Source organism: Andrographis paniculata, unplaced genomic scaffold, assembly GCF_009805555.1.
Source record: "Andrographis paniculata isolate CXL003 unplaced genomic scaffold, ASM980555v1 Contig61END, whole genome shotgun sequence".
Classification (NCBI taxonomy): Eukaryota; Viridiplantae; Streptophyta; class Magnoliopsida; order Lamiales; family Acanthaceae; genus Andrographis; species Andrographis paniculata.
In genome coordinates this window covers 1,299,030-1,312,054 of record NW_026137597.1, presented here as the reverse complement: position 1 = coordinate 1,312,054, position 13,025 = coordinate 1,299,030, and the positions used below count along the sequence as shown (strand labels likewise).

The 13,025-nt window shown below is 32.4% G+C and overlaps 2 protein-coding genes across 3 annotated transcripts; both read right to left on the bottom strand.

Annotated features, from left to right (window-relative positions):
* Window positions 1-143: 143 nt before the first annotated feature.
* LOC127260310 (probable LRR receptor-like serine/threonine-protein kinase At5g10290) lies at window positions 144-7,006 on the bottom strand. 2 transcript variants are annotated; one of them, XM_051288029.1, is made up of 12 exons: window positions 6,743-7,006; window positions 6,018-6,168; window positions 5,274-5,406; window positions 5,095-5,166; window positions 4,417-4,560; window positions 2,785-2,856; window positions 2,638-2,703; window positions 2,481-2,545; window positions 2,208-2,357; window positions 1,790-2,131; window positions 1,319-1,713; window positions 144-773 (listed from the first exon to the last, which is right to left on the bottom strand). In XM_051288029.1, exons 2-12 carry the CDS (start codon window positions 6,157-6,159, stop codon window positions 438-440), a joined length of 1,917 nt encoding a protein of 638 aa, XP_051143986.1. In that variant the 5' UTR covers window positions 6,160-6,168; window positions 6,743-7,006; the 3' UTR covers window positions 144-437. The 2 variants fall into 2 exon arrangements, with proteins under 2 accessions (XP_051143986.1, XP_051143987.1); XM_051288030.1 differs by lacking the exon at window positions 2,785-2,856.
* LOC127260311 (uncharacterized) lies at window positions 2,870-4,396 on the bottom strand. The gene is made up of 2 exons (XM_051288031.1): window positions 3,776-4,396; window positions 2,870-3,691 (listed from the first exon to the last, which is right to left on the bottom strand). Exons 1-2 carry the CDS (start codon window positions 3,797-3,799, stop codon window positions 3,266-3,268), a joined length of 450 nt encoding a protein of 149 aa, XP_051143988.1. The 5' UTR covers window positions 3,800-4,396; the 3' UTR covers window positions 2,870-3,265.
* Window positions 7,007-13,025: the final 6,019 nt, after the last annotated feature.

The following is a 13,025-nucleotide window of genomic DNA, read 5'->3' as shown; positions in this document are numbered from 1 at the left end:
TGAAACTACAGAGGGTTTCGTACTAACATTTTTTAAAATATAAGAAAAACCAGACAAATTTTAAAGTAAAAAAAAAATTTACACCGAATTTTGAAACATAAAAGGAAGTTAATAGGCAATTTTGCCAAAAAAAAAAGAAAAATCATCCACACACTATAAATATATGTCAATTTTTTTACATAATAAAAGGAAAAGGTCACACATACATATACATAGTAGTTGGTCCTCATGCCAGCCCTATTACACTACATATATACTCAAAATAGCCCTCGAGCACTCATGCTTGGGCGGGATCTTATATTCAAAGAAAAGCAGCACAGCACCTTACCTCTTACCTGCGAATTCCCGTATCATAAATATAAATACAAATATGAATAGATAAATACTCATCACTATTTGGGAACCCGTTTGGTTTGGTTTGGTCTGGTCTGGTCTATCTATCGACCTCCCGACAGCTCCATAGGGTGTTGGGTGGTAATGGAATTCTCTCCCCCCCAATCGAACCTTCGTTGCAACCTCTGGTACTCCTCCCTCCTCGTAACCTCCACATTCTGCCACACTCTCCATCTCTCTTCCAGCCCTTCTCCCTCCAGCATCCGCACCACCTCCGACATCGCCGGCCGATCCTCCGCCCACGACTGAGTGCACAGCAGCGCCACCTGAACCACCATCTCCACCTCCCCCACATCCACATCCACATCCACATCGTTGCTTCTCTTTAGGTTCCCGTCCACGATTGCGCCCAGGTTCTTCTCGCCTTGCAATTTCTTCACCTAAAAGTTTATCAACAATACTTAAAACTAGAGCTGACAAATGCAGACCCGATACGAAATAATTGGATTTGAATTAAATATTTCAACCCAATTATATATACGAGTTGATACGAACCCGACACGACAATCCAATTATAATATATTTATTATATATGTAAAATTTATAATTTAATAATTTTCTCATAAATTAATTTAAACTAAGTTCAATTTTAAATATTCAACCTAATTTGCGCTCAAATCAATAAAAACTAACATAAGACGCCAACACGACAAAAAATTATTTAATTTGAATCAAGAATTTTGACTTAATTATGTATACGGGTCAACACGAGTCAACCCGAACCCGACATGATAATAAACGGGTCAACACAAACCCGACACGATAATAAACGGATCGGGTTAAAGTTGAATAATTTAACCCGTTTAAAATATTCAACCCGACACGAATCGACCCATTATCAGCTCTACTTGAAACCTTACTAACAAACAAAACCATTCATTCATTTATAATCAATGTTGAGAAGAGAAAGGAGGTGTTTCCTTACATGGTCGAGCAGCAAGACATCGTCTTCGTCTTCCAAACGCGCAAAGTCAATCGCCCGCTGACCTGTGACGAGCTCCAAAAGCATAATCCCATATCCGAAGACGTCTGTCTTCTCCGACGATTTCCCAGTCGACAAATACTCGGGAGCTATGTGGCCCATGGTCCCCCGCACTTGCGTCGTCACGTCAGTTCTCCGCACGTCGACGAGCTTCGCCAAGCCGAAGTCACCGACCACAGCTTCGAAATCTACATCAAGCAAGACATTTGCAGCTTTGACATCCCGGTGGATAATCTTCGGGTCACAATGCTCATGCAGATACTCGAGCCCACGTGCTGTGCCCAATGCTACCCGTTTTCGGGTAGGCCAGTCAAGAACAGGCTCCCCGGGTTTAAGATCTGTCCGTCCGGATATCCAAAAATGAAGTCAATGAATGAGTAGATTGATATTGAGTTTAATGCAAGAAGTTAATACCTCGCAGACGAGCAGCGACGCTCAAGTTTTGCATAAAAGGGTACACGAGCAGGCGTTCGGTTGGTGTAGTGCAAAACCCGAGTAGTCGAAGGAGATTTCGGTGAACTGCTACGCTTATCAGCTCAACTTCACGTTGGAATGCCACATCACTTCCTGGGCTTTCGAAATTTGTCAGGCGTTTGACAGCAACTTTTGTGTTGTCACTAAGAACGCCCTTGTACACCTTTCCGAAACCACCCTGGCCGAGAAGATTCTTCTCACTGAAATTTTCCGTGGCGAGCTGAAGTTCTCGCCATGCAAATCTTTTCAATTGACCGAATTCAATTCTGCAATCGACTTCGCCTGAGCATTACTGAATCAAATCAATTACACAAGATTGGAACAAATAAATTTCAATCTTAAGCCAATTTGCACCTACCTGCAACATCGACGAAAATGTCACTCTTGTGAAAGCTTTTGTGCCAACTCTTTGATAAACACAAAACCAGAAATAATCCGAGGAGGAGAATAACTACAAAAGCAACAACAACTCCCACTATCATGGGAGTCTTGGATTTTCTTGATTGTCCTGCATAGATCACAAACATTAAATTGTTTCCGAAGATCAAAATAAATATTTATGTTGAAGAACAATATTGTCCATAATGTAGGGATATGCCACTAATCTAAACATCTAAATGTATATACATACCAGCATTTTCCGATGCGCAACTGTGAGCCAATTTGATGCCACAGTTCAATTGGTTGCCGGTAAAACTGGAAGAAGCAAAAAAACACAAGCCAGCAATAAATACATGTACATGCACAATCAAGATACATATATGGTAATAGCGCAAATATCCCCGTACTTATGCTTAGAAATTTGGAACAATGGCTCGGGAATTGTTCCATTCAGACTATTCAAATCAAGCATGCTGCAAAAGAATTAAGATCAGTGTAAGTACATCCTTCAAGTTGTAAGTATTTTCTGTGTGATTACTATACAAATTACTCACAGGTAAGTCAAATTTGGAAGACTTGATAGTGATTTAGGAATAGATCCAGATAGATTATTTTGGCTCAAAGTCCTGGTCAGGCAGACAAAAGAATTTGTTATGAAAATTTCAGGAAATCAAGATGAGAAAACAAAGACAATAGAACACAAGAATTTGGTAACCCAGTTCGATCACAAAGATCTACGTCTGGGGGCGCTGCCAAGCCAGGAATTTTACTATAAAGTACGCAGGCACATGTTAAAGTGAGAATACATGGATATTTATAGCCTAAGCCTTTGACAATAATATCCAAATCATATCTCTAAAATCTAAAATATAATATCCAAATCATATCCCTAGATTTTAGGATATAATCAGGCTTCATATCCCAACAATCTCCCACTTGAAGACTGATTTCATCTTCCACTTCAACATACCTCATCCAATCTCCACTCCCCACAATTCGGTGTTCTGATTCGAATCATTCCTTTACCTACAATTTTCAGTGTCTCATCATCTCCAAGATAGACAACACCAAAATTACCTGTGGTATAGGATTACATGATTCTCGAATCACTGCATGAGTGGAATGACGTTCGACCAAAATCCATGACTCCATTGGACTGCTGACGCTCAGAATCAGCGCATCGGATATCTCCTCCGTTGCGTTTGCTGAACCCTGATCCTTCTCCGGCGCCCTGCACTGTCGTTTCAAGTGCCCCTTGCAGTTCCAATATACCACCTGACTTGCATCTTCCTTGTCCTTATTCTTCGGCTTCAACTTTGACCATTCTTGATCTTCACCCTTTCCTTTTGCCTCAAATCTAAATTCAGTCGACACATTCTCCCAAAGGGTTAGTCGAACCGCACTCATCGTCTTCCTGTTGATCTTCTTGTATTCGGCTTCATCCATGTCTTCGGATTTCTCCTTCAATACCGCATCTAGATCTTTACCATTCATGTAATCTTCTATATGCATATTTTAGAAACCGAAGTTCATACCATCGAATACCTTGACAACACGACGATCACCCATCTTGACTCCCACAAACAAACCTAAGGTTCACTTGATATGAGAGCACATCGGATATTCCGCTGCGTTTGCCGAAACCCTTATCCTTCCCTACCAATCTTGCACCGCCTATCACAAAGGGACTCGCTGCCTGACCTACCAGTCGGGACCGACCCAACACCGCCAGGAGACTTTCGACACAAGGTACCTCCGCAGGTCACAAGGGATTCCCACAACGATCCAACGTCCGATTCCTCTCAATCCACCCTATCAACGAACTAGGCTCTGATACCACTTGTTATGAAAATTTCAGGAAATCAAGATGAGAAAACAAAGACAATAGAACACAAGAATTTGGTAACCCAGTTCGATCACAAAGATCTACGTCTGGGGGCGCTGCCAAGCCAGGAATTTTACTATAAAGTACGCAGGCACATGTTAAAGTGAGAATACATGGATATTTATAGCCTAAGCCTTTGACAATAATATCCAAATCATATCTCTAAAATCTAAAATATAATATCCAAATCATATCCCTAGATTTTAGGATATAATCAGGCTTCATATCCCAACAGAATTTTACTTTGAAACTAATAAACAAACAAAGTTACAAACAAAATTTTGAGACCTTTCTAACTTACAGAAATGTAAGCCCCTTGAGATTGCCTAGTGAAGACGGTATTTCTCCAGTTAAATGATTATTTGCAAGATCCAACAGGGTCAAGCTTGTCAGATTTCCAAACTGTTCAGGTATCTTCCCAGTTATTGCATTTCCTTGTAATTCCCTGGATATGAAACAAAACCAATAGTCGAAGCTGATTGAGTAGGATTCAGATCAACTATAGAAAACAAAAGCACAAACTTAACAATCAAGGGATCCAATCCTAAGACTAATTTATTGAAGAGCAACATCTCCTCTATGTAAGTCCATCAATCTACCAAAGCTAACGTACCTATATCTGCTGCCTACTCCCCCGGGACCATAAACCTATTTGGTTACACCTGCTGACCAGCTTAGAGCCACGGAAAAATACATATCAAGTCTAATGGACAGAACTAAATTATCATTCCTTTCAAATCACTAGTAAAACCTATATTAATTAAATATCTACTCGAAGAAATTTACACTACTAATACTTATCACATTTGATATTTTGTTTCGTCTTGCAGGGTGGCTTTCAAAGCTGAGTTATTTGCCCCTAACAGTTTAATGAAATGTTAAGTAGATTTCAAATAAGCTACAAGGATATTGAGATAACCAAGTGAAGAATCATTGCAATTTGAAGAATCGAAAGGAATTAAAAGTTCTTGAAACATACAGTGTTGACAGCTTATTCAATATCTGTATTCTTGGTGACAAGATTCCAGAAAATCCCATGTTAGGCAATACCCTGGCACAAATGCAAACAAAAGGCATAATTCTCATGTTCATGTGTGTTTGTACCGATCAGCAAATGGATGCATTGTAATTTTTATAATATGTTTCTGAATTTCTTACACTGACACCACTTCATAGTTGTGGTTGCACGTAATTTTGGACCAAGTACAGGGGCTAACTTGATCCTTATTCCAATCTGTCAGTTGATTGTCGGAAGCATTAAGCGAAGTCTTCAGAGAAAACAGAGCATCTCCTGAAAATACCCCATCCCCATCGATATGAGTTATATATAGTGACAAAAACTTCAACAACCAAACATTTATACATGGAAAGTTGATGGCATTGGCAACTGATATAATAATTATGTAATTACCAAAATCTGATCACCAATTTCTTGAAGTTCACTTTGTTTAGTTATAACAAAATAGACTTCACAAAAACCCAACTACACAACCATCCCAAGCATAATGGCATATATAGAACAGCTACATTGCTTACGACAAACAAGTAGCTTCAGATGATTCAGTTTACAAGAGATTTTGATTTATATATAAAATAAACAGGCAAAACTTTTTAGTCCTGTAAACAAAAAGCAGTATCATTCCTTGGTAAGTATGTTGACAGTGTTCCCCTCATCATTTTCCAAATCACTTTCAAAATGTGTGCATTTTTGTACATAATATTACTAACTCAACAAACAGTTCAAAACACGGAAAAAGGAGAACTATGCAGCACATTATCATATTAGGAACCAAAGTGCCGCAACCTTCAATTAACTCACATGAAGGACCCAAAAAGTAATTCAATAAATAATAGTTTTATGAAGCAATTGCAGTGACAAGATAAAAAGTTGGAGCAGGATACCTTGGGCATCAGAAGACACATAAGATAACAAATGAGCCAATGCCAAGACCCCAATAAGAAGGTGCATTATTGATAACATCAACTTATCAATGGCGATATATAACCCAATTCTGCGTTTCCAGCAAGATAGAAGCATCAACATCAAGTAAATCTGCCAACAACATTCAAAAAACTCAGTCAATATTAGCAAATAGACACTCTGCTCAAATGCTACCCAGCTATAAGAATTTCATCTGACAGTGTTTGTTTCAAAGCAAGTGTAATCACAAAAAATCTCCACCAAATTCATCTACACTTAAATTTACAAATGAAACTCAACCATGTTTCCATTTCGTTACAGTGATGAAGAAAAGCAGATTGTGAAAAAACCAAGAGCAATTTAGGTACCAAACTAATTCAATTTCAACAACCACGCAATGAAGAAAAGTACCTTCGCTGCAAAAATCATAGATCAAACTAACACATGATTCAACCCAACAATCCCTCATTAATGCGACAGAATCAGAACAATAATATTTCCAATTACCGATGCTACTTCCCCATTCCGAACCCCCATATTTTTGTAACTCAAGCAATATAAACAAAGCATACAAAGATCGAAGCCGCATTCCAAACTCATGAAATTCAAATATTTCCCAATCACAAACATTAGCATGAAATGAAAACCATAAAAATATAAAACAAAGGGTTGGATGAATGTACAAACATTGTGAATCGGAACTCACCAGGAGATTATTGGGAAAATAACCAAAGAGGACCGGAGACTAGACTACTGTTGGATTCCGTAAAGCGGAGTGCATTGGAGTAAAATCTGGTGTCAAAATAACAAAAAGAAGGAGGTTTTCAAAAGACTCTGACGCAGCTGCACAGCAACTCACACACTATTCACAGTTTCCCACGTTTTTCGTCACTCAATCCGCCATTATTACTGCAGAGAGAGAAAAGTGAACGCCATTGCTGGCGGTGGGGGTTGGGGGGGAGAAAGTTTTTTTTTTCTTTTAGCCAAAGTTCATTTTTTTAAATTTCAAGCTAGAAAATTTAGACACGACCATCCGGTTCCGAACCGCCGGTTCGACCCCTTTCAACTGGCGGTTCGGTTTACGCCATTAACCAGAATTGAAACCGTGAACCGCTGATTTTTAGACATCTGACAGCCGGTTCACTTCCATGGGATCTGATGCCCATTCCTTTATCGTGTGTTCATTTAAGATTTTGGATTTTAAATTGGGATTTAAATAGTAAAAATTTTGAATTTGAATAGTTATATAATTTCATATAAATAGACATTGATGTGATGTTTTGAAGGCTAAATTGTACCAAATTCACCCGTAGTTTCATGAAATTGCACAAAATCCTTCGTACTTCTAAAATTGCATCAAACTCCCTTATGGTTTCATAAACTTTGCGTATAACCCCTCAATGGTCTTTATTTAACGATATTTGACTTAAATGCGCTCAAATTGCGAATAAATTTTAAAATCTCAATTTATAAACCCAGAGTTTATTTTTACTATTTTTTTGGGCTAAATATATATAGAAAAAAATAAATATATTTGTAATTTTAGGGATTTAGCATTGTGTAATATAAAAATAATGACATTTGTTTAATATAGTGTAAGTTGGAAGGATATTTATTATATTAGGTATGTAGTACCATTACTAAATTAGTAAATGGTTAATTTTGTTTTGGGATAGACGAAAATGGAAAATAGCAATTTTTCAATAAGACAAAAATTGTATAAAAAATAAAAAATAAATGTTTAATTTGATATTTTTTATAAAAAAAAAAAAAAAAATTGATTGAATAGTGTATTTCGTATAAAATTCCCAAACAAACGCATTCGCTTTGATAGAGAGGGGGTGAAAAAGAAAGAAGGAAAATGAAAAGTCGAATAGGGAAGAAAATGGCTGCTGCTGTGCAGTGATTAAGGGTTAATCGGTAAGTCCCAACATCTGTATTTTTTTTATATTAAAATAACATTTTTATAATTAAAATTATTACTCTCTTCGATTCAAAATAATTTGTTTGTGGATTTCAATATTATATTTAAATTTATAATTAAAATAAACTTTGAATTAATATAATTATTTAATATAATATAAATTAAAATTTATATAATATTTTAAATATAAAATTAAATTTTATTGTATAATATAATAATTAAAAAATAAGCATTTTGTCTGAATTTTTGAAACAAAAATTTGTGAAAGTAAAATTTAAATCAAAATTATACCGGTAAACACAAATTTTTTATTCTAATTTATTCATATTTCTATTTTTATTAAAAATGCACTTATTTAATACATACTTAACAAATAAATCAATTTAAAGTTTATTTAATTTTAATTTAAAATTTATTTAAAATTGTATTTAAATAATATTTTAAAAATACATATATAATTTTTTTTAAAAAAAACCTCTTATCTAACTTCATAAGATATACATACTTACTAGGTAAAAGATTCTTTGAAAATGGGTGTGTTTGTTTGGGAGATTGGATTAGATTTCTACTGTTCATCCTAATTTTTTCTTCCAAAAATATCAAATTAAACACCTATTTTCATTAAATACCTCACTTTTTTTCCACAAATATCCTTACTTTACATCACATCATTACTTTTATACCAAAAAGTAAGGGCAAAAATATCATTGCACTACTTTTAACTATCCACTATAATTAAAATATTATTATTTCTTAAACACCGTGCCAAAAGTAAATGTATACTTTATCCGTGGACGGAGGGAGTATTATACTAAAAATCAATTTTACATTCAAAACATTACATCAACACATATTTATATCACATCATACAACTATTCAAATTCAAAATTTTTATTATTAAATCCCAATTCAAAATCCAAATCGTCAAACAAACACACCCTGTATTGATTTCTCTTATATATAAAAACCTATATTTATCCCCATTTCAAAATCGTAACTTTTATAATATTAATTTATCTCAATCATATTATATGTGTATGTTTTTTATTTATTTTTTAATAATATAAAATTTGTATTTTCCAGAATAATATTTATGTTTCATACATTTAATTGCCATAATTTTTTAAATATTCTGTAGCAATATATAAAATAATAAGATAAACTATATCACTAAGCTTAAACACATAATAAACAATATTCAATACATAAATTAGCAAATTATAGCCATATGTAAAAAAAGAAAAAACATATTAGCAACCGTAAACACATAAAAAAAAATATCGAATATATAAATTAGTATTTGAGAAAAAAAAAAGTATTAAATACGTTATCTTACGAACAAATATTATTATTATATTTAAATTTGTCGGGATTGGTCAACTCAATACTAGTATGATATTGTCCGTTTTGGATATTCTCCAAAAGAAGAATACTAGTGGAGTTCATTTTTCTTCCTCCCCTCAAACCAAGGATCAAGAGACCCGCTACCTGATTACCTTAATCGGGACCGACCTAACACCGCCAAGAGACTTTCGACATCCGCAGGTCACAAGCGCGAACCCACCACCACAACCAATGTCCAATGCCACCCAGTCTACTTCACCATCTAACTGGACTCTGATACCAGAGTTGGGACTGCGTCAACTCAACACTAGTATGATATTGTCCGTTTTGGGCTGAGCCCGCACGGATTTGTTTTTGGATATTCTCCAAAATGTCTCGTGGAGTTCACTTGAGACTTATAAAATATAAAATTTTTCTTCACACCTTCCGATGTGGAATTTGGGTTTGCACCCCAACAAAATTTCTAAAAACGTAAATTAACAAACTAAAACAAATGAATAAGTAATATCAAATACATAAGTTAGCAAACAATAGTAATATCTAAAACAATAATATAAAAAAGTCTATTAGCAAATTTTTAATCAATAAATTAGCACATACAACTATTAATTGAGCAAAGAAAAAAATATAAAATAAAATATGTTATGCTCTACAAAGATATGATTAATTTATTTAAATATCTAATAAATTAAATAAGCAAATGACAAAGGATGAAAAAACAATATTCAAAATATAAATTAGCAAATTATAGCAATATATAAAATAATAAAAAGAAGTATATTAGCAAAAATTTATTAAACAAGTTAGTACCTATGACTATTATTTGAGCAAAAAAACAGAAAAAATATTAAATACTCAAAAAAAATTATTCCCTTAGTCCCGCCACATATGACCAATTTTTCTCTTTTTGTACGCCTCTTTCCATTTTTAATACTTTTATCAATCTTAAAACATACTTAACAAATATAAATTAATTTAATTAAACTTTTAACATTTTTATTTCTATATCTCTCTTCAATTAACATAATTTTTTATCTATATTAAAAACTCCTCATTTTTTTGTAAAACTAATTTATAGTAATGATAAATAAATAAAAATATTATCTACAAATGATATTCATATTGCATATATTTTTTCAAAGTATTATCTTAAAAATTTTTAAAATACCAATAATATTATTCATATAAAAAAGGCAAAATTGCCCATAACTCCCTTGTGGTTTCGAAACTCAGCGTAAATTCCCCCTCTACTTTAAAAATTGCATGGTACCCCCTTATACTTTAAAAAACGTTGCATGAAACCTCACAACCATGAAACTTTCCTCATGTGATAAGAAGATGATTTCCTATCTATATGTTTTGCATGACATGCAGTTTTATGTAATATTTTTGAAAGTATAAGTGAGCGTCATGCAATTTTTTAAAGTAAAATGGAAATTTATGCTGAGTTTCGAAATCACAAATTAGTTTCATGTAATATTTTTTAAAGTATAAGGGGGTACCGTGCAATTTTTAAAGTAAAAGGAGAATTTACGCTGAGTTTCGAAATCACAAGGGAGTTATAGGCAATTTTACCCATAAAAATAATAAACTAATATCATAACTTATTGTTAATAACTTACTAATTTACACTACTTAAAAAATTATGTCCCTAATAAAAGAATTCATACCGCGGGATGGAGGGAATATTATTTTATTTAAATCTCTAAAAATTACATTAGCAAAATGAAACATATAAACAAGCAATATCTAATGTATTAATTAGCAAACCCGGGCTAATTTATATATTGGATATTGTTTATTTATTTGTGTAAGTTTGTTTAATTAATTTTTATTGTTTTAATAACTTACATGTTTTAGAAAATACTTCATCTGTCTCAATACAATAGTCTTGTTTACCATTTTTGTTCGTCCCAAAACAATACTCTTATTTCCATATATAACTCTATCACCATAAAACTACCTCTATTCTTTCATTTTTATTACACAATTGCCACTACTTTTTACACAAAGGCAAAAAAGTATTTTATCTATACTTTTTACCAACTACCAATATAATATCAATATTCTGTGCCAAACTTAATTAAGACTATAATTTTGGGACGGAGAGAGTATAAAATTAGCATAATACTCTGTGTGAATCGTATCCGCTAGATTAAATATTAATCCAACATATTAGGGTTTATTAGCAAGGTAACGGCACCGATTTATCAATTATGATTATATATTCATTATTCTAATAAAATGAATGTTTAATTGAAAATCTATAATCGATAATACATTGTATATTGAAATAGATTTTTGAAATCAGCAAGATTGATGGCGAATCATTGATTTTGTTTATTTGTAAGATTTTATCTCTTATTTTACTATTCTAACTTTCTTTTCCCCTCCAAAAATATCAAATCGAACATCCAATTTTTATTTATTTTATTACACTAAAATCTAATTTTACATTCAAAACATCACGTCAATACATATTTATATCACATCAAACCACTATTTCAATTCAAAATTTTACTATTCAAAATCAAAACTCGAAATTAAAATCTCTCGAATAAACACACATTGTTTTTCACATTTAGATCATTGCACATTTGTATAAATAGTGGTTGTCTTCTTCAATATAATATATTCCTTTTGATAGAATAATATGTAGGAGTATAAACAAAAACTCCTCAAACCAGTACATTGGGGAAGAAGAGGATATGTTAACCAGTAGTAAGAAGTAGCAAAACAAATATCAAATCTTACTATTAATCCGAAACTAAAGATCAAATCAATATGATTGGGTTATGGATTTTATCTCAGGTGGTTAGTACTTGTAGTCCTACTGGTAGTCTTCTAGTCTTGATGTAGATAAAATGTGCACACACGATCAGTTCACTTTTTGTATGAAACAAGAGAATAATTTGGTTTTTTCACTTTGTATATTTGAATGAATTTATTTTTAATATTATGTATGAAAAATTGTATTGAAAATATAAAAAAAATAATATTTTGAGTTGTATTGTTGACTTTTTGTTAGTAAAATTTATATTATATACTCCATCCGTCTCAGAAAAAGTGTCTTATTGGGTGTCGGCATATAAATTAAGAAATAATAGTATTTAATTGAAAGGGATATAAAGTAGAATGTAAAATAGTAAAATATTTTTACTTTTTTGAAGGATTTTAGAAAGTAAGTTAGAGTAATAATTATGGATAGTTTGAAAAAATCGGAATAATTTTGTTATAAAGAAAACATGACAATTGTTTTAGGACAGACGAAAATAGAAAAACAAGACAACAGTTTAGGAACGAAGGGAATATATCGTATATTTAGGGGGTGTATTCAATTGACATTTTAATGGAATTTTTTGGATTTTAAAAATTTATGGATTTATGTGGATTTAGAAAATCCACAGAGTCTCGGTTGAGTTTGATGGATTTTAGTAATTGATTTAAATGGATTTCTACGGATTTAATTGAATTATTTATATGAATTTTGTAGGATTATAAAATAATTTTTTGTAAATATATATTAATTATATAAATTTATATCAAATAACAAATTTTATAAATATAATAAATAATTATTAATGAGATAATATTTAATATTAATAAATAATATATAAGTATTAATAAATAATATATACATATTTACTTTTTTATGTAAAAATGTTATATTAAAATAAATAAATAAATAATTTATGATTTTTTTAAAAAATAAATATAAATT

Bases quoted from the DNA above. Each gene is read 5' to 3' on its own strand.
- LOC127260310 (XM_051288029.1), bottom strand. From the start codon at position 6,159: ATGTTGATGCTTCTATCTTGCTGGAAACGCAGAATTGGGTTATATATC. The intron at 4,561-5,094 runs GTATGTTTCAAG...TTTCATATCCAG, and splicing joins TTGAATAAGCTGTCAACACT to GGAATTACAAGGAAATGCAA. The intron at 2,358-2,480 runs GTATGTATATAC...TGATCTATGCAG, and splicing joins TTGCGCATCGGAAAATGCTG to GACAATCAAGAAAATCCAAG.
- LOC127260311 (XM_051288031.1), bottom strand. From the start codon at position 3,799: ATGGGTGATCGTCGTGTTGTCAAG. The intron at 3,692-3,775 runs GTATTCGATGGT...GCGGTATTGAAG, and splicing joins GTGATCGTCGTGTTGTCAAG to GAGAAATCCGAAGACATGGA.